Source organism: Sander lucioperca, chromosome 20, assembly GCF_008315115.2.
Source record: "Sander lucioperca isolate FBNREF2018 chromosome 20, SLUC_FBN_1.2, whole genome shotgun sequence".
NCBI lineage: Eukaryota > Metazoa > Chordata > Actinopteri > Perciformes > Percidae > Sander > Sander lucioperca.
This window is the reverse complement of record NC_050192.1, coordinates 6,948,222-6,975,145: the sequence shown is the minus strand read 5'-3', so window position 1 is coordinate 6,975,145 and position 26,924 is coordinate 6,948,222. Positions and strand designations below refer to the sequence as shown.

General features: G+C 41.1%; 1 protein-coding gene across 14 annotated transcripts in view; it reads left to right on the top strand.

The window, feature by feature from the left end:
• The window catches only part of magi2a (membrane associated guanylate kinase, WW and PDZ domain containing 2a), a 243,621-nt gene extending 217,187 nt beyond the window's left edge, over positions 1-26,434 (top strand). For 6 of the 14 annotated variants that reach the window (XM_035995853.1, XM_035995850.1, XM_031313316.2 and 3 more), the window contains 10 exons: positions 2,701-2,742; positions 2,849-2,964; positions 3,267-3,459; positions 7,544-7,807; positions 8,381-8,566; positions 9,814-10,030; positions 10,825-11,050; positions 12,651-12,803; positions 17,976-18,114; positions 21,761-26,434. In XM_035995853.1, coding sequence (XP_035851746.1) covers positions 2,701-2,742; positions 2,849-2,964; positions 3,267-3,459; positions 7,544-7,807; positions 8,381-8,566; positions 9,814-10,030; positions 10,825-11,050; positions 12,651-12,803; positions 17,976-18,114; positions 21,761-22,470 — 2,246 coding nt within the window. In that variant the 3' untranslated portion in view covers positions 22,471-26,434. Of the gene's footprint in view, positions 1-2,700; positions 2,743-2,848; positions 2,965-3,266; positions 3,460-7,543; positions 7,808-8,380; positions 8,567-9,813; positions 10,031-10,824; positions 11,051-12,650; positions 12,804-17,975; positions 18,115-18,409; positions 18,521-21,760 lie in introns of all 14 variants that reach the window. The other 8 variants (XM_035995854.1, XM_035995852.1, XM_031313318.2 and 5 more) reach the window with 6 other exon arrangements.
• Positions 26,435-26,924: the final 490 nt, after the last annotated feature.

The window sequence follows — 26,924 nt, the reverse complement described above, 5'->3', positions numbered from 1 at the left end:
AATTTTGATTTCCAACATGAAGGTCTAAATGCTATATGCAGATTCAAAGCCTTCTCCACATTGCCTGGTGAATCTTTTATTTATTAGCCTAAAAGTTGTCAAATTCATTAATGAGTCTACTAATATTGTCATTAAAATACCAAACCATGTTTGAGTTTTTATGTGTAGTATAACCTCCACACAGATTGCCAAAACACCCAAATTTCCAGAGAAATTGTGAGGATATGACCTCAGTGTCCTCAATGGCCTGCCTAGAAGTAGTCAAATTTGAGTCTAGAATTACTGGAATTATCTTATTAAATAACCATCATATGTAAGCTTTTAATTTAAATAATAGTATAATTCTTTTTTTAATAAAACCTTATTAACACAGGGACACATAAATATTGATGACATGACCTTAGTGTGCTCAATGGTAGCTACTGCCCTGTGTATGTATCTCAAGTCTGGTGCCATTAAGAAGTTAATAGCAGCCATAAATATTTAAAAACATATGAATGTTGTCTTGTTTTGTGTGTATGGTGTGTCAGCATGGGTGGGACTCTCTTGGAGGTTTCTTTGTTGTTTTTTTTAGGTGGCCATGGCTGACATGAAATAGTAAAAGTTTTTCACAGACAGGACAGGTGTTCATGGCTGTCAGAAAGTCTTCTTATCAAACCTTATCGGTCTTCCTGTATCAATCATCGTCTCACCCTCCTCTTCGGCCGTGGATACAATGATTAACAGTGTAACATTTACTCTTGTCTTCCTTCCAGGATTTTTATTTAATGCTCTATTTGCTGCTCTCCCTGGTGTGGGTGAAGCAGGGTGTGACCTTTTTGGCAGCATCACAAGTCCAGGCTACTGGCCTCATGGTGGAGCACTGTGAGCAAACTCTGCTAATGTTGGTTCATTTTAATTTTCTGGGAGCCTTAATAGATTGTCAGCATTTATGTAAACAGGTTTTCTTAAAGGGTCCGGTTGCAAAAACTACAACAACAAAAAATGCCTCCTCACTGCCTCTAGTGATAGATAGTTTTGTTTAATTCTTTTCAGTGGAAACTACTTTCTACTGGCGAAATAGTCCCTATTAAAACGGTTTACAGTGTTATCTGTGGATTATCCAGAATAACAGGATATTGATTTTGGAAACAGATGTGGCTATTGTGGGTGGCAGATTTTTCAGAGACAGATTCAAACTATCAGCATGGCTAGATACTACAAGAGGTAAGTGAGAAAGAAATTATCCAAATCCAAATCGTTTTTTGTTTGGGTGAACCAACCCTTTAAATGTTCCCTCATGATGCAGAGAAAGATGCATCGAGAGCCGGCAGAGTATCAAGTCAGTATTTTTTTTATTTTTCAGTATCAACCCTGGTTAATGCAGCTGTTGAAACAAGCACTTTGTTACTGTCCATAGATTTCTGCGCGGATGTTTTTAAGAAATAGTGGAATTTTTTGGCCTTGGGTTTCCTTGGAAATAGCTGTTTACAAACCAGTCTCATCTTAAAGTCCATTTAGTAGCTGTTCTGGACCTCTCCATCTTCATCAGCAGATGGAAAAATTATCCAATTAGAGGACCACCACACAAATTGGTGAATGAAACACTTTGAGAAAATACATACATCTTACAATTTACATCCATTATTATCAAAAATTGTAGAATTGATAATGGTGGCAATATTGTGATGTTTTTAAGGACAAAATGCTGTCTTTACCTAATTAACCTGGATGGTTGTCTTTTCTTAAGGTGTGTAATTCTACAGTTGGCTTAAATTGTGTGAATAATTGAACTAAAAACTGTATAAACAGAACAGCTGTGATGTCTGACCTTTTTTCTGATATACGGTAGCTTGATTAAACCAAAACATCATAAATTACAGTAATATAGAAGCGAAAAGTGACACGAGTTTTTTTCATTTGTATGCAAGCTGTGCTTCACACGTGTCATACATTCAGAAGGATGAGACTGTGGAAAATTTTACATCTACAAATCTTGACAATTGAGCAAACTACATCTGATGATTAAAATGAGATATGATCGAAAGTTCAGAACCGCTATTAAAAGGACCTTGAGGTGTGATAATTTTGTCAATATCGTTTTTTTTGCCTTTTAAAAAATATATATTTATCTGCAAATCACTTTGACGTTATTTCTGACTGCAAAAAGCATGGTTTAAAATATTTGCATGGTTACTCACCTGTGTTTACCAGCAAAACCAGCTAAATCTCAATAAGAAGCACTCGATGTGGTTTCTGTGGAAACAGATATATCACTCCTCTTGTCTGTAGTGGTGATTTTCTTTCTCCATTCTTCTTGCTGCGTCCCAGCAGAGCGCTCAGTGTGATTAAAACAGTTAGAATTGGAATCAATTTTTCATTCGCAGCCACTTGTCTGCGGTTGATTTCATTTTTCTACTTTGCAGATCATAGTGTTGTGTGAAGTCCCTGATTGCAGATCAGTGCTTGCATCCCACCTCACACTGTAAATAAGGGATGGGTATATTACACACCGTAAGCACTTCCTGACTTTTATGGATGTTGCTGAAATTCTGCGCTGACATTAATGCTGAAGCAGGGCCTTTCTGCCTTCTTTTAGCCTTTGTGGGAGAATGTGCGTTTGCCGGTGTGCTGTCTGCGTATGTGTGCATTTGTGGGTGTCTGTGTATGGAATACATTTGTTGTTGTTCATGGGTTCTTCCTGCATCTTTTTTTTTCTAGAACCTGGCCAAACAAGGGCAGTTTTTCCTGTGGACTCCTCAGGTAAAAACCTCATCTCTGCAGAGACACTGTTAAAAAAATAAACTGCTCATGAATAACAATATAACGTAAAAGACTTTTCATGATGTGTGTGGTCGTGTTGCTTCAGGAGCAGAGTATCAGGACATAGAGGTGCACCTGCGCAGACAGAAGTCCGGCTTTGGTTTCCGGGTGCTGGGCGGGGACGAGGCAGGGCAGCCTGTGAGTCCGGAGGCGTGTGAGAAGGCTCGTATGGCGATGGGCGTGGAACCCTGTCATTTTCTCCTCTCTAACCCACTACACACACACTGTGTACACCTAACCCCTGACCTTTGACCCCTGAGAGAGTGCTGGCTGCTTTGGTGTCTTTTGCTGTGTGTTAAAGTAACAAAACAATATTTCAATCATGTAATTGAGCTATTTATGTACAAGTATAACAACCACCTTAACACCCACTGCATGTGACACACACATATTCTACTCCAGCATCTCAAGCCATTTATTTGGACCTGTACTTCCTGTATATAACAGTCTACATGTAATAACAGATCTTGATCGGGGCGATCATCGAGAAGAGTCCGGCAGACCTTGATGGGCGCTTGCGGCCCGGTGATGAGCTGCTGTTTGTGGACGGGATCCCGGTTGTGGGGAAGCCGCACAGATATGTCATTGACTTGATGCACGGGGCGGCCCGAAACGGCCAAGTGAATCTGGTCATCAGGAGGAGGGTGCAGACAGCAGGTGAGCACACATGAATGGAGTAAAGCTTAGATCGGGCCCAAAAAATCAAGCCCGACCCTACCCGAGCCCGTGCACGTTGTGTCTGAGCCCGGCCCGGCCTGACACATACATTAACTGTAATTATGAGCCCAAGCCCGATTTAAACCCGACTATAACTGTTGTTCTCTACTACAATTCCGAGTTGTTTGAACTGCAAAAATCTGTTTAGAAGGGGTATCCTTGGAGAAGCACGGCGAGCCTGCTTCATGTGTCTGTTCATCGTCCAAGTCCCCGTTTTTTTTGCTGTCACAGGCGAGCAGCGCGCCGCACTTAATGCACTCCACAAAGCCAACACATATGTTGTCACTGCCCACGACTTGTTTAAAATGGTTCCATACCTCCGACTTTCCTCCAAACTTGCTCAAAGTTAATTCTCCTGTTTTTCTTTTTTTCTTTACATCTTCAAGCTCCATGTTGCACTTAAGCTACACAATACAGCACAGCAGGCCCGGTGTGATGCGTGCGGAGGGAGGAGACGCTGCGCATGATTATGGCATAGATTACTCCCCACCCAATTAGGCTAATAAAGTAATGATTAAAAAAACACAAATGCTCGGCCCGAGGATAGTGGCGGGAAATATCGGCCCGTGGGTCAGGTCGGGTCGGTCAAGTTCGGGCTCGGGCAGTGAATCTAAACTCTAGAATGGAGTTGACATGTGGCTTTTTTATATTGTTTTGTTCACCATTATGATTATAAAAAGGTTTCCTTTGAAGCTATAGTGCGTAGTTTCTGTCGCCCCTATGACGAATTCTAAGTAATGACAATAACACTGTCAGCGCGTCCACATGATACAAGCCGTCTGTGATCGCGCACAGCCCCCACCCCTCCTCCACGCAGTTGCTAGTAGCCAAGGAGGACACGGAGGATTAAAAAACATGATGGACTCTTCAGAAGAGGTAATTATCTTCACTCGAGTTTCTGCGCACGACGACACCAGACGACACAATCTTCTGAACATAGCCATACTGAGAAATACAGAGAGAGCTGTGTGGAGCTGAGTCTTAATTAGCTTTGTAGCAACTCATTTGTCAATGGCTTGAATGTAACAGACATTTATTAATATCAAAAAGTTACGCACTAAATCTTTAAAATTAGATATTTACTATTTTATTTAAAGATAGTTCCACAACAATTTTGATAATCAATGAATCGAGTAACTTCTACTCATTAACATAACACTCACTGGTTCTAGCTTCCTAAACATGAAGATGTGGTGCTTTTGTCTTTTTTATCTCTGTAAATTTAACATCTTTGGGTTTTGGCCGCTAATGGGCATTCTTTACTATTTTCTGATATTTTATAGAGAGAAAGATTAAAGGGATACTTTGCCTATTTTAAACCATCTCTGTGTCATCTTAGTGTGGGCAGTGTCTGCAGATGAATGGTGTTTGAGCTCCCCTAACCCTTTAATTGAACAACTATTCAACATTTTATTAATAAAGACATACTTGCGTTACTTACAATCCTTTTTCTTTGTTAAGGTTTTTATTTAATCTTTTTTAGCCTTTATTGGGGTATATAATACAGTTAGACAAGAAACATTGGGAAAGTATTTTGCATTGCCAGACCATAACGCTGGAGTATGGTCTGGCTGCACAAGTTAACATTCTGGTGTAGGAGAAAAAAAATGCTCTAGCTTGTTTGTATTTCTTTTAACCAATTACAATCGTTTTGGGCGGCGCTAAGCCCCGGTTGCAGCAAAGATGCCCTTGTAAAATACAGTAGCATGACATCTGGCACCGGATGAGCTGGTAGCTATGGAGAGAAAGGCAGTTAGATTTGCTAAGACGCTAAGTAAAGGAAGGCTAGATTATTAAAAACCTTTAGATGACTTTATTGGTTGGATTTTTAAGTTACACCCCATAGTGAATCATAGCTTATATTTATTTTTCTTATTGTCAACAAATCCCATTTTCGGCGGACTTTTAAAGGACACAGTTAATCCTGCAAAGAACAGCTTTAGGATGCTGGTTTGTGAAGTAAATTGATCTCGCTGGCTTTCTATCACATCTCCATCCTCTTTTTCGTTGAATTCCTCATTCTCTTTGTTGTCTCTCCTTCTCTGTTCACCACTACCATTCTTGTCCTGTAATGATTTAGGAAACAGCATTTAATTAGTCCAAAAACGGAAGCACTAATCTCTGAGTAATGACACTGAAGCCTCTCCCAAAAAACACATTAGCACACTCTTGTTCTTACACACACCGTTGCTCTCTGGTCCTCATTCAAGTTTCTTTGCATTTCAGCCTGGAGACTGGGGTGGCTCTTACTCCTGTGAACTCCGGCCTCCCCTGTTCTCATTATCACTTCCCCCACACAAATACACACACACTCTTCTCACCAATCCACTTCTTCCCACTCTGTTCCGCCCTCTCTGTCAATTTCTTCTCACTAAAGACTACTGTCTGACTCATGCCTGGCCTCTTTTGCGGCCCTTACTTCCATCCTAATTGTCTGACTCCCACTGGCACTTTGCACAGTGTCAGACTCTCTGCTCCGAGCCCATACTTCTGCCTGCACCTATCGCCCCACATTTTACCCAATTCATTCCTCTTTTTTTGGCAATTTTTCTCCTCATAAAATAACTATTTGTGCACTTGTTGGTGTAAGGAAATACTATATGTGGGCATGTAGCTTTTTATGGTGACAAATCTCCCTGTATCTTGGTATCAGTGAGCTGTGAGAAGTTACAAGTTCAGTTTAAATTCTTAACTGTTTAACTACAGAAAACCACAGCGCTGCTTCTCGGTGAGCTATCAAAACAACAACACAGGGTTTGATCGCTCAGTACGCCAGAAATGCGTACACACAAAAAAGCTAGAGGTGCGAGAAGCTGTTTTCACTCTGGCTGGATTGACACCATGCTGCATTTTAATGATGTGTTTTACCACATTGTGACAGTTGCTTTTGCTTTTCTGTTTTGTATTGCTGTCTTGTGTCTGCCTCTTGTTTCTTCACAAGGATGAGATTCAGCTCCAGCTGTAAAATTGATGGTTCTGCACATGCAAAATTATCCTTAGATTCTTCCAAAGCAATTATGTATCACATTTTTACAGCACAGATTCTTAATTTATAAATTAGAAGGTATACTGATTGACAGGCTGCATTTGATCTCCTAAAAATGCCGCTGTAGTGACAACTTTGCAAATTAAAAACATATAATGATGATCTTGTGAAAATACAACACATAGTTAAAGATTAAAGCTGTTTCATTCAAATAACTGTTCAAGACCCAAAGAGGTGAAACTATCCAATACTAAAAGAACAAAATTAACAGAGAAAAGTCAAAAATATGAAAAGAGATTTGTGCATTAGAACTTTGTTCTTCTTCTATCCTGCCCCATTAATCGTCTCACGACCCCTCCGATTTATGTTGTGACCCTCTGGAGGAGCCCCGACCCCTAGGTTGGGAACCACTGGACTAAACTACCTATTGCTATGTAAAGTTGTTAAAACCAGCTACAACAGTACTATGAAATTTATAATAATAACTCACTCGCATGCATGAATAGTTTCACATTTGATACTTTGAGTACGTTTTGTTAATAACACTTCTGTACTTTTACTTTAGTTGGATTTTGATTGTATAACCTGTAGGCTAACAATATTTTGTTGTTGTTGTTGTTGTATTGATCATTTTTCTTAAGTAAGAGACTGTACAAAACTTGTTGGGGTGTGGAGGGGGACTGAACTTTATGTTTTACTTTTTAGAAAAACAAGACCCTCCCCAGAGTTATTAATATTATCTTTGGACATCCCCCTTGACTCCACTTGAAGAAAAAACATCCCACACGACACACGGCTGGTTAGCTAATCGCTCAAAATCACATTTGATTGGATACATTTTTGTTGACGCCCTGAGTTCAAACATAAGTCATTGAACATAAAAAGAAAAGAGGGATTTTGATATTTAATAAAATCCTATATTTTGCATATAACTGAAAGATTAACTCAGGGACACATGATTAGGACTATATTTCTGAATACTTCTTCCACTCCTGTCTTTGTGTATATGCCCGCTCAGCTCTCTACCTCCCCCTGCAGGTGAGTCCTTTCCAGAGAACGGCCGTAGCCCGGGCTCTGTCTCCACGCAACACAGCTCCCCACGCAGTGACTTCACCTATGGCAACAGCACCAGCACTACCCAGGCACCCAACGCCAACATGGGCAACCCAACCACCGCTTCAGACAGGACGTTGACCCCCAACACACAACCCAGTGATGTCATCATCAATCGAAAGGAGAGCGAAGGCTTCGGCTTCGTCATCATCAGCTCGCTCAACAGGCCCGAGGCGGCCGCCACCAACAGTAGGTCCAGTGATTGTTTTGATGGTATTTTATGGAGTTAAATAGATGCTTATGCACCATCACTCAACCTCTACTCTGCATAACAAGCGCTTCAATTGTTACACCTCGCATGAAAGCTCTCAGACACATTTAAACTACCAGGTAAACTCAATATAGTGTCAAGATACAGTATGTGGCAAACTTAAGTATAAGAAGAGGTCACGGCTCAATAAAATGTGAAGCACCTCTCATTCCGTCTCCTCGTTTATGCATGCCCTCCCACGGCACGTCAGTTACACACATCTCTAGATTCCCGCCGTCAGCATCAGTGCATCGCCCACACATGAAAAAAAATAAAAAATCAGGATGCCTTACGTAAGCCTGGGGTGAATAGCAAAGTGAAAGAGACGGAGACATATTCAGTCAGTCAGTCAGTGAGTGGTGTGTGGGCACAGACAGGCGTTATCCTCCAACCTGCTGCTGAGCGCGTCTTTACCTGCAGCGTGTTGTGTGTGTGTGTGTGTGTGTGTGTGTGTGTGTGTGTGTGTGTGTGTGTGTGTGTGTGTGTGTATGTGTGTGTGAATCCTCCAACAGCTGTGCCGCATAAGATTGGCCGCATCATCGAGGGTAGCCCGGCCGACCGCTGCGGGAAGCTGAAGGTGGGAGACAGGATACTGGCAGTGAACAGCCAGTCCATCATCAACATGCCGCACGCCGACATCGTTAAGCTGATCAAGGATGCGGGCCTCAGCGTCACCCTGAAGATTATACCGCAGGAGGGTAAGAGAACACGTGGACACGCACCCGGCACATGGCCGTGATAGACGAGAACTTAAAACTGTAATACTAGGCAAGACAATGATTTATGACAGTAATTGATTTTCCTCCATTAAATCAAAGTTGTAATATGAGTTTTGCAAAATGTGATTCTTTATAGATTAACTGCCACTTCACACATTCATGAGTGGTGTTCTCCTCTGGTCTGCATTTTCTCTTCACTGAATCAACACTTTTGCATGCAAATGCTTGAACAGAGCTGCTGTCTATTACTGTGGTTACATTAATACAGAATATACAATGACTATGTTACTAAGAAATGGGTGTCATGTCAGTTTCTTAGTGATTCTTGTATGCTGCATGCTCACATCTCTTTGGCCACCTAGAACAGATAACTGGTTTAAAATAAGTAAAGCAAGTGAGACTAGCTTTATTTCTAAGACTGAGGAATGACTTTCACACCTTTCACCTACGTTTCAGTTTTATGCCTTCACCTTCATGAACATTTAAAACCTTATTATTTAGAGATACATTAAAGGTACTCTAGGGAGGTTTTGACTATTAGTAGTAGCGGAGTGAGTTTCCATTTTGTTTTAATTGTGAATATGGGTAGTGTGATTTGCATTTTGATGAACGTACAGAGAATTATCACCCAATCTGCAGCTCCCCTTGGCTTTATGGGGTTTTATAGCAAGTTTCAGCTCATTGTTTAGTTCTCCAGTCCGCAACTTTACTCTTTTGGTTCACTCTCACCGCTCTGCTAGTGTCGTTTTTGGCCACAGCAGTTCCATTTTCTGTATAAAGAAAAAAGAAAAGAAAAGCTCTAAAAACTCTGTAAACACTTGACCTGCTCAGCACCAAACGGCAGACAGACAGATTTACTGATCAGCTGGTGAACTAAGTGGAGCATTTGGCAGCTAAAGAGCCAGATATTGGTAGCTGACCCAAACGGAGCTTGAAGAAGGTTAAATATTGGACTTAGATTTAACAGCTGGACAGAAAAACATGACTCCTTCATGTCTGCTGGATGTGTAAATAAGAAAACTGTTTGCTTACACATTCGCAATATAAACTTTATAAGGTGATAATGTTGTGTTCACAGGTTGCTGGCTGCCCCCCAAGTGGCCAAAAACATTTTTTTCATGCAGGTTTAAGCATCAAAAAAAGACCTTTACTTGTTAAATAAAGCTTAAAAGTACACGTTGTGGTTACATTTGTCCCATGCTTTTGTGCTTCTTTTTGAATCCCAGAGAGCAGCAATCCCCCATCAGCCCCTAGCTCTGAGAAACAGAGCCCCATGGCCCAGCAGCACAGCCCGAAGACCCAGCCAAGCTCCGCTGCCTCACTGCCCAACCCAGCAGTCACAGAACCCAACCCTTTGGTTAATCAGCCCAATCCCATGCCTCACCAGAGCCCTGTGACCCAGCTGCCCGTCCCTCCTCCTCAGACTTACACCCACGAGAGCAGGTAACACTGTTGATAAGGATTTCAGGTTACAGGGCATGACAAGTTCTTCTCAAAGTGTCAGCAAACAGTTAAATGAACGCTGTTTCAACCTCATGCTGTGTTACAGTGTCACATTTGCAGCTGTCTTGATTTTCTGATGCAGTGAAGCATTTTTTTATAGACAAGCCCTCTATCTGTCTCTGGGGCAAACACTGTTCCTCTGAGAGTACAGGTATGAGTGAATCAGATACTTTTGTCCCCATTCTCTCAACTTTTCTTTCATTTTTTTAAAACTCGTCATCTATTTTTATAGTTTCTTCCACTCCTTAGTCATCTTTCACCCTGTCTCTTTCTCCTCCTCTCTTTCTTGTATAACATCACTTAACTCTGATGGAATGCTGAATTATTTACATAAATTGTGTCTTTATAGAGATCTGTTGAATTTTTTACAAACAACTACAGGGGTCCAAAATCTACAATGTCGTTGCATTTCCCCTCAGCTTTACACAGTGCCCCAATCACTTTGTACTCAGCATTACCGGTCTCTGAGAGAACTTGTTTTTATCATAAACATTTTATGTGATGTGTGAGGAAAAACAGTTTAATTTCCTCACTTAAGTCATGTTTAATGGCTGTCAGTGCTAACCAAAACAAGCCGTCTCTATCAGACTCAGCATTTTGCCAGAAAGCATTATTTTCACAGCACGCTAAGTGCGCGGAAACATAACACAAGTAATGTAACATATCCAAAGATAATAATGACAGGAACATAAATCCTCCTGGAAGTTCTTCCTTCATTCTGATTGGTCTGTTAGTTTCAGGTCAGAGGTGAAAGCAAGGCAAGATGTTAAACCAGACATCAGACAGCCACCATTCACAGATTACCGACAGCCGCCGGTGGACTACCGGCACCCTCCTGTGGCAGACTACAGGCAGCCACCCACGTTGGACTACAGACACCCGCCACTGCTCGACTACAGACAGCTAGCTACTGACACCAGGCAGTTCACCATCCCAGACTACCGAATGCCACCAGTTCAAGTAAGGATGTGAAGATGTGATTCTTATCTAGAGCCCTACTGATCTTTGAGGTTGATAACAATATAGATATTTGAGAATAAGGAGATAAGATCCTTTTAAAGCTGCATTAATCTATATATTTACATTAACAATGGATCAAATGACTATGTCTGATGTGAAAGTTGCTGCTTAGTAGTGATGTTCCCACAGAGATGTATCACCTTTAAATGATTACACATTAATTTAAAGGTGCAGTAGGTAAGACTTCTAAAACTAACTTTCTGTCATATTTGCTGAAACTGACCCTATGTTCCACTAGAACTACATGAAGCAGGTCATTTAAAAGAAATTCCGGCTCCTCTGGCACCACCTACAGCCAGTAGTGCAATTTGCAAAAATCCACAGCTCCCTGTTCAGATGCACCAATCAGGGCCAGGGGGGGTGTCTATCTGCGTGTCAATCACTGCTCATGCACACGCATTCATTCTCCCTTGTGGGGGGTGGGGGGGGGGGCTTAGGACACAGTTTTGACTTATCAGCCTCGTGGAGATCAAAACAATTCATCGGGTGGCCAGAAACTGAGCCTGCTAGATGTGTAAATAGGTAGCTGTTTGCTGAAACGTTGTAAAGCAAACAAAAAGCCACAACTTTATAAAGCAAAACTATGTCAGTGTTGTGTTTACAGCTTATTCCACTCCCCTGAAGTGGCCAAAACATTTATTAATACTGCTTTACATTTGGTTATTAAAGAATAGTGACCTGGATATGTGCTGAGAGGGGCATTTTACGGCACGAAAATGAACGTGTCAGTGCTCTCTGCTGGAAAAACAATGTAATGATGACACTGTTTCTAAATTACCACATATTTTTGGTAACTGTTACTTCTCGTTACTTATTGTCCAATATTTATGCCAATGTATCTGTGATAAGCTAATATCGTCTGATTATATATCTATACACTAATTCTGCAGTGCAAGTGTTTCTCTAACAGTTTTTACTGATTTTGTTTAGTTTGCACTGTCCTGAGTTCTTCATTTTGTGGCCTCATTGTTTTTGTGTATATGGATATACAGTAAAGTTTTGACTCCAGACTACCCCCTAATTACTTTTGTGTATATACTGTATATGTCTTTCCTCATTTGTATTCATATATTTCTACTTAGAGCTGACACTGTCTGCCTCGATTTATTATTACTCTATGTTACATTATTTCCCAGCCAACAGGAAGTCAGGCATGGAGAGAAAAAGCAGTCTTACATACTGTTTCTATGTAAGACTGCATTTTTAGAGAAAGCCTGACTCACCATATTTACTTCATTTTGCCCTTTGGTGTTGTTTGTGATAGTAAAACTGAGCAGAAAAAGTGCACATCTGACAGATACTGCTGGATACTTAAAAGAAAATATTTTGAATGTTTATCTCTTGAGCAGCTCCCTTGTTTACATGTATACCTTTATATATAATAAGGTGATAATATCATTCTAGGCTGTTTGTTATTTACTTTCCATTTTCTCAATTTTTCACTTCTTTGCTGAGTCCTGAGACTATTTTCTGCAGGAATGGCCCATTTTCTCCTCCGATAACATCGACTCTAATCACATCTGATCTGTGCTTGTCTCAGCTTTCACAGGACTTTGACTTTTTCACAGTGGAGTTGGAGAAAAGTGTGAAAGGCTTCGGTTTTAGCATCCGCGGAGGGCGGGAGTACAAGATGGACCTGTTTGTCCTACGCCTGGCAGAGGACGGACCGGCCATCCGCAACGGGAGGATGAGGGTAGGTTTGATGATGTAATTTCCTTTAAGTGAGCCACCACACCCCATTTAAAGGTTAAGCTGATTTCTGTCTTCCTGGATTACATGGCAGAAGATCACTGTAATTGTCTGATGTTATCAAAGCTGCAACAGCAACTTTTTTTCAGAGCTGGTTAATAAATATTCTGTCAAAATAACTCAGATATGGTTCATCCTTTTCGTAGCTGAGAGGTTTTTAGATGTTTGTCTCCTCCCAAGTTCGGAAAACACATCTCTCCTTTGCATTTAGTAGCAGATAATATTCAGAAAGATAAAGATAGATAAAACAGTTAAGTGGGCCAACTTAAATTGTACTTTGCTGTTTGCATATCTGCACACTTCTCCCTCTAGCTATAGTTGCTTCTGTACTACTGGTCAGAGAAAGCAGACACATATTTTCAGAATTTATAAATATGTAATAAAATATACTATGGAAATTGAAATAAAGCCCTTGACTCCACTGCCGTGTAAAGTTCCCCTCATTTGCTCCATGTGCTTTGCTGCTAGCGTCATAAATTGTAACTTCCACAGTAGCTTTTCACATCTTTCTTGATCTCCTACTTTCTCTTTTTCTGTTCCTTGCATGTTCTCTGATCTTTATGTCTGGAGCTGGTAGCATCAGTCTGCTTTACATTCATTATATGTAATGAACCTGTCAAAGATAATGTATGCAAAATGCCCCCGGGGGAGATATTACTTTCCCTCCTCGTTGGTGTTGTCGATGGAGTCCAGCGGGCCTTGATGCAGGTGGAAGAGGAGGAGGGAATCCCTCTTGAGCTCCACTTAAATTCCACATACAAGCTGCTGTGACGTCTGATCAGCAGTGGAAGAAGTAAAAGTATCTAAACAATAATCTAAAAATACTCCTTTACAAACAAAAGTCCTGCATTCAAAACCTTACATTAGTAAAAGTGCAAAGCTTTTATCAGCAAAATGTGCTTTAAGTATTGAACGTAAAAGTAATTATACTTCAGAAAAATGGCTGCTGTGGCTGATGACATTATTTCATATTTTAGAAATTAGATAGTTAATACTGATGAGTTATTTGAAGCCGTCAAAAATTTGGGGGTTACTTTTGATTGCAGCATGAAATTTGACAAGCAGATCAGTAATGTTGTTAGAATGAGCTTTTTCCAGCTTCGTCTCCTGGCTAAAGTTAAGCCTTTCCTCAACAGGCACGATCTAGAAAAGGCAATTCATGCCTTTATTAGTTCTAGGTTGGATTATTGTAATGCTCTTTACGTTGGTCTGAATCAGACCTCCATCGCACGTCTTCAACTTGTGCAAAATGCAGCTGCTCGCTTTTTAACAAACACATCTAGACGTGCACATATCACTCCCGTTCTCTACACCCTTCATTGGCTCCCTGTGCGTTTTAGAATCGATTTTAAGATTTTATTGTTTGCTTTCAAGGCCTTAAATGGTCTAGCCCCGGAGTATTTGTCCGAAATTTTAACATTGCGGGAGCACAACCGGTCATTGCGGTCTTCAAACCAGCGACTTTTAGAAGTGCCGAGGTCTAGATATAAACGGTGGGGTGACCAGGCTTTTGCAGTTGCTGCCCCGAGACTCTGGAACAAGTTACCCCCTGATATTCGCACTATTACAGATGTAGCTCTTTTTAGGTCCAAACTTAAAACGCATCTGTTTAGTCAGGCTTTTAATACGTAGCAGTGGTGTGACGATTTCGTTCTTTTGTTTCTCTGTAACTATTTCTGTTTTTACATGTTCTTTCTTTATATTGTGTGATATGTGTTTTTATTCTTGGTTTCGATGTTAAGCACTTTGGATACCTGCTGGTTGCTGTAAAGTGCTATATAAATAAAGTTTGATTGATTGATTGATTGATTGATGCATCAATGTCTAAGTAGTATTTTAGTGTTGTAGCTGGTCGAGGTGGAGCTAGTAAGTTTAACAATGTCATATACAGTTTGGTATTTTAGTCCAGGGGTTCCCACCCCAAGGGGTCAGGTCACAAAACTGATGGGACGTGAAATGGTTAATGAGGCTTGGAAAGAAGACATTTTGATGCACAAATGTGTTTGTTGACTTTTCTCTAATCTTAGTTTTTTTTGTGTATAATATTGGATAATTTCACCTCTGTGGGCTTCGCCTTTACCATTACCAACAATGCAACACGACCCGCCCATAGCTCAGTCAGAGATTTGGATGTGTTATGCTACTAGCAGCTCATGTAGCCTCTAGCTGGTCTGGTGTGCACACTTCTTTCTAACGCCACGCCCCCCAGATTTTTTTCACTTGAGGCAGTTATGTATTTATTTATAAGCTTATTGTATGTTTCTTGTAAAATCTCAATCTGAAAAGTAACTACAGCTGTCAAATAAACTCAGTGAAGTAAAAAAAACTAGAATATTTCCCTCTGAAATGTAGCGAAGTAGAAGTATGAAGTAGCAAGAAATACTCAAGTTACTTTTCTCCACTGAGTCTGTAACCCTGCTGGTAGGATACTGCTGTTAAATAGATTTTAGAGAACAAGGTGCAGAGAACACTTTGATCCATCTTCCAACAGTCCTTGATCCATACTGCCGGATGCAGAGAGGAATCCATCTACATTTAACTTAAGTAAATGTAAGAAATTGGTTAAAAAGCATTTGACATGCCTGTCACTTTGAATTTGAGTGGCACTTTTAACACATTTGACACATTTTAAGGTGCAGAAACCAAAAGCTCACTGGCACTGTGACTCCCTGCAGTCTCTGACATTTTGAGTTTAATCCAGGTCATTTCTCCTTAACAGGCACTTTGTCACATCTTCAAGAAGGAAGGAAAAAAAAAAAAAACTATTTGTGTGTGACCCTGCTAGTCACACACTAATCAGTAAGGAGCACAAACCAATCCTAGCAGCCTTTTTTATGTCCAAGTGGCAGTGCAGAGGCTTTTAAGAAAATTGTATGAAGTGATTGGTTATTATGGATAATCATTTAGCACATTTAATTACCTCTCTAAGCTTTAAACCTTCAATAAAAGACTAAGTTGTGCGTGAGCATTGTCTGCAATAGAAGCCGTTTCCTGCTTCATTTCCACCTCACACTCCCTGTGCTCAGCATTCACGTGCCGTCCATTCAACTTCAGTTCCCTCTTTATTAAAGATGAAAATGGAGATCACTCTCCTCTGCTGTTACGAGGTGAGGATTAATGATCGAACCGTCTTGCCTTCCACCTCTCTTCAGACCACTGTAATGACACCTAATGACTCCCCTTCTATTGACTCGAGTCCGCTCCTGACTTTCAAATTACCCCTGCCATCACCGGAGGACTTCTCCATTTGTAAGCGTAATTGGCCAGCGTGTTTTGTCCTGTTCCCCAAGAATCCTCCCCATTAGTCAACCTCGGAGCCGTCTCTCGAAGGGCTGAGACGTCAGAGTCTTGAAGGAGGGAGGACTGACGTTTGACCCAGCCACATTGTCACCAAGAGGAGAGATGGTTAACTGAGCTGCTGCAGTTATGCTGGTTTGAAATGGGCAGATTATTGATAGGACACAGTGTCCTAACATGTTCCATAGCAGCCCCATGAGAAGGGGTCTGCCATAATTCCATCCAAATTACTGCCCCAGTTAGTTATAAGCTGACACACCAGTTCATGGCTGGTAATGCTTATTAGCGCTTACAGAAGCTCATGGGAAAGCCAGTGAATTATAGATCCATAATGTACCATATAAATCACTGTCATCTATTATAAAAGAAGCTTGTTAATATTCAATTTCATATGTAGTGTGCTCCTTTGCAAAACCTGCCACATCGCTCAATCGTAGCATTTATGCAAACGCCTTCATTAATCTACTCGTCTTATTTTTTTAACCTTTGTGAACTTGACCGGTAGGTTTATGCAGCAATATGGCACCTAATATATGTTATTATGCTATTAATTATTTCTACAGTTTACACATTGCAAGGGTCCTTAAATGCTGTTCATACGCACAAAAAAAGTATAAAGGAACATATTTTATTTTGATTATGTTCCAGATGTGAAGTGGTGCAGGGCAGGTTAGCCCTTTCAATTTGGTTTCGCCTAATGCTTCACAGTAACCGGATAAAGAGCTTTAATGATACTCAGCTTCAGTCCTGATCCAGTGCTTGGCTGCTCTGTAGTCACACAGTGTTTATCAATGACAAAACAAAGTTTCTTAAAGTTGTTTGCAGCTAAAAGACGACTTTCTTCATTCCGAGGCCAAACTTTGTCTTTATGGACCTGTCTTTGTGCAGAGGGGGTGTTATCATGTTGAAACAGAAATGGGCCTTCTCCAAACTGTTGCCACAAAGCCAGAAGCACATTGTTGTCTAAAATATGCTTGTATGATGTAGCATTTGATTTCCTTTACTTTAACTAAGGGCTCTAGTCCAGGCCATAAAAAAGCCACCCCGAGCCAAATGTAGAAACAAGTATGTGGACACCCCTGTCCATATAGTCTAGTTTTTTAATCAGTCTATATCCACGACGTTCCACTTCCAGGATTGCTCCGATGTCGCCGGAAATTCCGCCGGATGTCACTCTTTTCGGCCAGATGTCCGTTACCTTCCACTTTCTTTGTGTTGGAATTTTAAACTCCGGGCGATTTCTGAGGACTATGGTTAACTGCTCCTCAGATCTCTGCAGGGTAAATCTAGACAGCTAGCTAGACTATCTGTCCAATCTGAGTTTTCTGTTGCACGACTAAAACAACCTTTGAACGTACACACGTTCCACCAAAACAAGTTCCTTCCCGAGACTATTTTGCAGCGGCACTGTGCTTCAGTCCGGCGCATAGCGCCGCCCATGACGATTGTGATTGGTTTAAAGAAATGCCAATTAACCAGAGCACGTTTTTCTCCCGGAATGTTGTGTGGACTAGCCAGACCTTCCTCCGCAACGCTGTGGAGGAAGGTCTGGCAATGCAAGACTTAAGTTTTTATGAATGAATGAAAGCTTTATTGCCCATATGGGAATTTGCTTTGCACAGGAGCATAAAAGAACATCAAAAAATGATCAACAACCATACATGACAGCACATAAGATAAGATAAAACATAAGACAAAACATTTAATTTGACTTTGTAAGATTGAAATCTGAACTAAAAACATGTCAGTTTGCACATTTCCTCTCTGACAGATATTTACAACTTCTTTTATTCTCTGTCCCACACTTCCTGATATCCAGGTTGGGGACCAAATAATTGAGATCAATGGAGAGAGCACCCGGGACATGACCCACGCCAGGGCCATCGAGCTGATCAAGTCTGGAGGCAGACGCGTCCGTCTCCTCCTAAAGAGGGGTACAGGGCAGGTCCCAGAGTACGGTAAGTACCTAAACTTAAGTAACACAACTTTCTTTGTCTTCAGGATCATTTCTTACCTCTCGCTTAACTCATAGATTGTTGTTCTTCACTGTCTTAATATCACTTTAACTTTTGATAACATTGTTCTGGCATGCATCTACTGTATATTCATGTTATATCTTCTGTCTTTATACACTCGCTAGATTCTGTATTTCACTATGCTGTTAAAAACCTAATTATATTTCTTTTCTGTCTTGACTAACACTAGTTTATCTTCTGTCCATTTCAGTGACCTATCACTAATTGATTGGTCTAGGTTGTTACTTCCCCTTCTATAGGAATGGTATCTTCCAGTCTCTCCATGTGCATGAAAAGTGACAAGCATGGCTCCCCCTATTTCTTCCTAATGGGCCACTCTAAAGACACGGTTTGTGACCATACGAATGTTTTTCTCTTCACGTAACCCTGGCTTTCTGTGCTGTGGTTTTGTGTGTTGTTTTGCTGTAACAACCTGTTGAAGATGCACTTAGCACTTTCATATCAAAACAGCTTGTCTTATAACCTTGGACACCCCAAATACGGTTGAAGACTTAACTTTTTGCCTTAAGGAATAATCAACAAATATCACTTCAATCTGCAGGAGGTTGTGAAATTAGTGAACATAACTCTCCTCCTAACCAAAAGATAAATCAGCAGCTACCTACAGGGCCAAAAATATAGCAATACCAGCATTCACCCTGAGTCAGCCAGAGGAGATTATTCACCCAGTGAAATCCCGGCACAGCACAAACTGAGCCTGGAAGGGGATATTTATTTTTGTGACACCGTGGTAATAAAACTCTGATGCGTCACTCACTTCTGGCTTCTGCACCAGCACGATGCTCACTATTCAGAAAGTTGTTTTAGGGTAACGCCGCAGCACTAAAGCCCCCAGTGATGCAAAATGATCAGTGTTTGGCCTTGGCGGTCACCATCCAGTCCCTAACCACGGGAAATAGAGGGTGATGTTGTTTCCCCATGTTGACCCTTTTTCTGCCAGCCTCCTTTTCCAGCCAGAGATTTAATCTCTCTGTGTGGAAGGCTTTTGTAATTCTTGCCTTCAGGTGGTTCTTCAGCCCTGAAATATGCACACAGGGAGTCTTACTGTGGTCCTTCATCATTAGAGATCTTTTGTGTTCCCCTGCTGCCTAAAAGCAGAAGCAGCTTTTTAACCCACATGTTGTGTTCTGCATGGGCTTGATTCAGCATTTCATCACTCACAGTTTACAGGCACTTTATTTGCATAGTGGAAGGTTATGCAAAGCATCTATGGTGATTAATTTGGCACTTTAAAACATTAGCATAGTAGTGTTCAAAGGAGAAAGTTATTTTTGTTTCTCGGGTGCTTTTTAGGAACAGCTGAATACAAAATAAAGAACAAAATATTAAGAATATAAGCAGTGTAATATTTGCATTTAAACATATGGTTGTGGGCATGTGCATGAATATTATTGTGTGCCTGTCTGTGTGTAGCATTGTGTGTGTTTTTGTGCCTCCATCTAGTATATTTATCAAAGCCTGAGATTTACACTTAGGAAATTAAGAATGCTCTCAAAAAACATAGTAGTTGAAGTTCTTCACTACTTGTATCAAAGTGACACTACAGCAAACTAAAGAATGACATCCCATAATTAATCACATGTATAATCAGAGGAAAAGCCAGTAAGACACTAGGATTTAGCCACATTCTTCTTTTGAAATAAGTCTTAGTCTGATTTTTAGGGTTTTAAGTTAATTCAAGATATCATTACTTTAGTCATTTCAATCTTTTCTTCCAAGTAGACGCACACACTCCATGCCCCCAGTTCTTAAGGCAAACTTTCTATTAAAAATGTATAGTTTCTCAAGCCCAAACAGACATTACACAAGTAATACACAAGTAATGTCACCCAGATTTGACAAAGTTACATTCACAACTGTTTTCACAGGCTGAATAGTACTTTCTATGACTCGTAAATTGACTTTGACATGTAAAATCAGTGGAGTTCTCCTTAACATGTGAAATTAACAGCAGTAGTCTTCAAACTTATCAAGAGATACAAACTTATTGGTCGAAATGGAAACAAAAAGACAATTCAACATACTTCGTTTTCTAAGTACTTTAAAGTGGCCCTTTGGCTTAAGTGAAAGGGGTCTCTCACAGTGATGAACCCACAGAGAATTCTCTTCATCTCCCCTTAGCTCTGTGGAGCGTTGCTCGTTTCAGCTCATCGTTTTTGGTTTTCCGGGCCAGCAACTGCGCAAACAGTGTTTTGTTTTACTCTCTACGCTCTCATAACATTGCTTCTGCCGCAGCAGGTAGCTGTTTTCAGCAAAAACCCACTCTACACTACCTGCTCAGCACCACACAGCAATACAGACAAAGTAAACGACTATTTGATGAACATGGTAAAACATTTAGCAGCTAAAGAGACAGATATTTCTCTCAGGAGTTAGTGAATATTGGATATTGGAATATTGGATTGAATGAGGAGAGTGAATATTGGATTCACATTCATCAGGTGGACACAATCATGACTCCAAATGAATGCTAATGCTGCTCTGTGTCTGCTGGATGTGTAATTAATTAGAAAACTGATTAACTTTAAAGTTCCACCATAATAACTTCTAAGGTGATGATGATGTGTTATGTTCACATATGGTTTCCGCTGCACCCCAAATGGCCAAAAAATCACCTATTGCAGGTTTAAGACGTAAACTTAAAATAGATTGACGAGTACAGGCGGTGGTCAGCAGAAACATAAGCAAGACCAGAGCTTTAACGGAGCTGACAGTTAACAGCATGTGATAATCACAGGTTTCCAACACACACACACACATACCAGTACTGTGTACACACACACACACACACACACACACACACACACACACCACACACACAGGGCCCTTTATGCTCTTCATATTACCAGGCATAATGTAGGTAAAAGACTGTGAAGATCCAGTGTATGTAGAAAGGACCAGATACTCCCTTTTAGTCCTGGATCTAATATGCTCCGGTGCTGCATGGGAGTCTGCTTATAATTGGGTCTTTTGGCGCCGGTGTAGCTAGCTTCGCCTTTGCCCCCTGCCTAGCCCACTGAAAATGACTGATGGCCGAGGGACCGAGACTCATCGGTGCAGAAACAGAAGCTTACAGTCCGTGAGAGTGGAGAGTTGTGGAGGAGCGCGCTGTAGATTCACTGCAGCTGCTACACTGGATACAGACTTAAGAGAGAGAGAGAAAGAGAGAGACACTCTGCCCCCAAGGTTTTCATTCTCGCTAAAGCACCACCCTATTGGGCACATCATCCATTTCATTAAACCTGTTTTCGATTTTCCGCCAAGGTTTTAGATTGGCCGGGGCTTTAAAGAGAGCTATGGGAAGCAGATTGATGTTGTCTAAAAGTGGTGGTGCCCTGTGACACGTTCGGAAGTAGGTTGTAGTGCTGCTCTGATATTTACTTTAATGCTTTTAGCTTGTAGAGTAGGAGTGATTGCTGTGTTGATTATTTTTGTTTTGATTAAGTGTTTGGTTGTGCAGTGGTATGCGTGCAAGTTTTCAAGTGTGTGTGTGTGTGTGTGTGTGTGAGTGTGAGTGTGTGAGTGACTGAGATTTTCACATTATTGACTGTGTGCGTGTGCTTTCCAGATAATGCCGCCCCATGGGATGCCTGCCCTTCAGCCTCCCCAAGCCTGTCGGAAGTAGCCCCTCCCATCGACAGCCTTTCCATGTCATCGCCTTCATCTCATCTGGCCCCGGCCCCCGACCCACCTCACCTGCCGCCTCTGGACGTCCCTCAAGACCTGGTGGCACGAGACAGCTGGACAGAGCGTTCGAAGAGCCCCCAGCTGCTAAATCCAGATCCGATCAGCCAGGGGAGAAGAGCGGCTACAACCGGCGGGAGCGGCAGAGCCAAGAAGGGGGGTGGCAGGTCCACCCACAAGGGGCACAGGGTTCAGCCCACTACTGAGGGGGAAGTGGGCAAGGAGTGGCAGAGCGGGGAGCTCAAACCTTCCAGGAGCACCAGAGGGAGGTCCAAGGAGAGATTTACTGAGGACAGCAGAGAATCCACCGAATCTCCCAGCATCTCCAAGCTCCCGCACACTAACGGGAACAGCAGGGAAGATGTGGAACGTTACGGTGGAGGGCAGCAGGTGGAGTCGGAGCAGAGCAGACCCAGGCCCAGGGAACTGGAAAGGGGCCTGGGAGAGAGCAGGCCCAGCCTTCCCAACAAGAGCACCAGCAGCGGCAGCGCAGCAGGGAGGAAGGCCACGGTCTCTCCTGGGCCTTGGAAGATCCCTGGATCAGACAAGCTGGCCAGCACACTGCACACAGGCACGTCCACGCTGAGCAGATAACACCGCGGCTCCAGCAGAAGACAGTGGCCACACTCATCTAAACTAAACCACCGCATGTGGACGAAACCACCATCCTCACACCTTCCTGTGCTCCTTTATCCCCCCGCCATCCCGTTCTATCATAGACCACAGAGTCCGAAACCAAGGGGGGCAGAGTGATCTGGACCACGTGTTTTTAGAGTTTTATTTATGATATTGTACTCTAAATTATTTTGAGAAATATTTTACACCCACCACCTTAAGAACTGGAAAATCATCCACTTTAAAAAAAAGAATGGAAGATCAAGTAGAATGTGTGTTTAGCGTGGCGGGGAATCATTTGGGGGGCAAAAAACTTTAAAGAACTCTATTTTGAGTTCTCCTCAAGCAGAACTGGGGGACACAATATAGACAACTGACAGGAAACAACTGTCAATTGTGATTGGATTTTTTATATATATATATATATATATATATATATATATATATATATATCTTCACAATGGAGTCTGTTTTATGAAATGGAATGTTAAAAAGAAAGTTTGCCTGTTTTTGATGAGAGCGAATGGAACAAAGAGTGACAGCAGAGATGAAATCTACTCAACAGAACTTTGCCTTAACAGAGACTGTATGGGCTTGAATCTATCTTGAATCTATCAGATGATTATAGACATATATATTATAATGAATATGAATATGTGGGGTCATTTTGTAAATAAGATCATCTTTAAGAGAACAGAACCTTAGTTGAGCATGATGGAAATTCTAGTCCATGCGCGACATGGAGCAGAATTTTCACCACACCAACTTCTCCCTCTTCTACACTCCCGTTAAGCCCTGTGATTGCAGTTTGGGCTCTCGGCAGGCCTGCTGCGGTTGTTTTCACGATCAATTTGCGCTTGAATCATCCCGAGTTCAGCAGGGGTGTCATGTCAATCCATTTTTTTCATTTGCTGTGCTTAACGAACAAAGCAATCCACGGCAGTGGTGTCCAGCCGGACGGTAAAAGGAGGAGCTCGCATGATACCGACCGAGGGGCAGAGTGCCTTAGACTGACAGAGAGGTTGGCTTTTAAGTCAAAGGTTCAACTCCAAACCACTTAAGAGGGTTCAAAACAGGCTGCTATACAACATCAACTTTACAGATATAAATAATAAACTGTATTTTTTCAGATACGAGTGGGATAAAGTGAAATATATCATTTATTCCACAGGCTTACGTATGAAGTAAGTCCATTGTCAGAGGTATTGACGATCTTTATTTGTGCAAGTGGTTCATTTTGGGTCGTGATAGTTTTCATTATGTCTGACACTAGTCATTTCCATGAAGAATTGCTCATATGAGATGGTGTATTCAAATGTCAGCACAGAGCAGAGCTTTGCACCCAAAACAATCACTACTAAAGTCTGATATTAAGTCGTCAAAGAATCAATCTCACTTGTCAAAAGCTTGCACGACTAACAAACTGTGACCTGAACGAATGAATGCCCTCGATTTGAAAATGAAACATTTCCAGATTGGCTGAGAAGAGCTTGCACCTGTCACAGCAACTGTCAGCGGCTGAATTTGATTTGTTTTAGGTGAATCTGTCTACACTGTGTGATATTAACAAGTCCATCTCCATGCCAAACTCCCTGTAGATTAGATACATTTTCAAGATACCTGCCCCAGAATTGCAAACTGTTTGAAGGCTTTATGCTACATGTACAGGTGTACATTTATGCAACCTGACAATTGACCTTTCGCTAAACCGTGCACCCCTTAGTTGCTGTTGCTATGCCTGTCAAGCTTTCTGGTACGACACACGTGCAGTTTACAATGATAACGGTGGCAGATTTACAACTCAGAATTGTTCGTAATTTTTGAAAAAAATGGGTCCTTGTTTTCAGACAGAAACTGACGATTTTGGCAGCTGAAAGGACAACTGTCAGCTGTAGCTAGCTAGCTACTTAAGCTAATGTTTAGCTCCATGAGTTGGCTGGAAACTGTGTCTCTGGCTGACTTTTTAATGTTTCCATCCGACTCATTTTAAAACATGAATCTTGCAACAAAAAAGGATCCTAAATATCTACTTGATGGCTACTTTTATGATATCGTGCTGGAAGAGGGTAAAGCTCATGGATGTATTATATTAACGGTAAAGCTACATGTCCCAGGCAAAACGTTAGCATCCTCACCAGTTGATGATCATGTAGTCTGGATCAACAGAAGTATATTTCCAGGATAAAGGCTGACGCGTGAGCCATGCGCCAGATGTCAGGATGTCATCGTGCAATAAGGTAAGCCTGCTTGGTAGTTCTGGTGGTTCTGAACAGTTAACTTCATTTAATATTTTATGTGGCGTTTTCTTTTGCGGGATTCAAATGTTTCACCAAGACAAGTTCCTTCCTGAGACTATTTTGCAGAGCCACCGTCGCTGCGTCCGGAGTATAGCACCACGTAAGACGTTTGTGATTGGTTTAAAGCAATGCAAATAACCCAGAGCATTTTTTTTCTCCTATCATAGGATGTATCTGTGGTGTAGCAGCAAGACCTTACTCCACAACGCTTTGGAGATAGGTCTGGCAATGCGGTCTAATGATCATATAGCGGACATGCATTGTTCTTTTATTGCACGGTAGAGCTAATTAGTACTAGTACTACTACTTAAAAAATGTAAGATCAGACTGCTATTTCATTCTCATATAACACAATTTGGCTGTTTTGTTATTGTATTAAACAGTATGTTTTTACTTTTAACGTTACAAGAGAAAAGTCTTTTAGGATGTGGACTAACTGATGAAGTTGGCAAATGCTCTCTCAGGTAACGCAGGCTGGAATTGCTGGAGTTGCTAGAATGTCAATCCAATAAAGAGCAGGACAGAGTTGCTAACTAGCTAGTGAACAAGCAGGACATGCTAACGCTTGCAGCTCCCATTAAAGCAGACACTGTTTAGTCCTTTTCTTACACTTGAGCTCCTGTGATTTGGTTTGGTTTTGGAAATGCTAAGAAAATGCTGATTATTGCTTATGCACACTGCTTCGAAATGTGGAGTAATCCAAAGTTTAACAGGTCTGCAGTGCATAGTTACAGTTGCTAAGTTGTGATCGAACACTTGATGTTCGGGGCAGGGTTTTACGCAAACTCTCAATTTTAAGATCAACAAATCTTTTCAGCATCTGTACCCTCTTTGCAGTTGTGACAACTCTGAGTGGCATGAGCTGACAACAGAAAAAATAATCCCAGAACAAAAGTGTCCTCTCCTTTACCTACTAAGGGAAGTGCAAACAGAGTAAAAGAGCACAGGGCGAAAAGTCATTGTTTGCCATTGTAATTTCCAATTACACAAGGAATAAGCTGCTGACTTTAAAGCACAATCAGGACCTTCAATCACTTGTAGATGGTGTGCAGGGGAAATATCAATATAATAAGAAAAGGGCCCAAAATTAAATTTGACATTTGTTAAACTAAAGTTTGCAAATGCTGCCTACATACTGTAACATCAATCATGCATCATTTGACTGGACTGCTTCTTCTTTTTTCTGTTTGACGCAAAAACAAAAAAAGTGTGCGTATTTTTGCTCAACATTTGCACAACTCACTGCCTTCCACATCTGAGCTGTTTCCATTGAGCCACATTGTAAGTAGTTTGCTATGAAAAGCAAAAAGAACAACAACAAAAAACATCTAAAAGTGTAAAAAAAAAAAAATGTGCGTGTTAAAATAACAGCACGCACTACACCATAAACTCCCACCCAAGCGGCTCAGTATCACTGTGTAGTGTTATAGCAGTGTATAGACAGATACCTGAACAAATATCTCTATAAATATGAATCTGTGTACTATTGATGGTCACAAAGACTAAGTGGAGCAACTATTTTTATGAAATGCAACACTATGGATATATTAACTTTTGCAAAAATCTTGTTTACCTGTATGATATTCTGAAACGCTGTCAAAATAAAAGAAAATCTTGACACAACATGAAAGATTTATTTGGGACAAGCTACTGTTTGATTTATTATGGGGTGTCTGTTATTAATGCGTACATTTCATATAAAAGCTTGTGGGTAACGCTTTACTTTATCCCCCCGCATTTATAAGTGACGCACTATAATGTAGTTATAAACTAGACTAGAAGACATCATACAACAGTTTTCACAGGTTGAGTTGCTAGATCTTTTTCTGAGCTTTTAGCTAAATCTCATGGCCTTCATCGGCTGTGTGCTCTGTTGTTAAATACTTAACAAGCCATCATATTTCATGTTCATATACATGTTTTATATGATTGCAACTGTTATTGTTATACTATATCATAAACATAAATGTACTTGCTCACAAAAAAAACACAAAACAATTTGCGTGAAGATCTTCTTAAAACTCCTTTTCCTTAAATGTTTGTACTGTTGTAGTGTCACTATTTGGCCACATGGGGGCATCTGGTAAGCCAGATGAAATACAGCAGGTAATACTTACTAAAAAAAGGTCCTTTTTC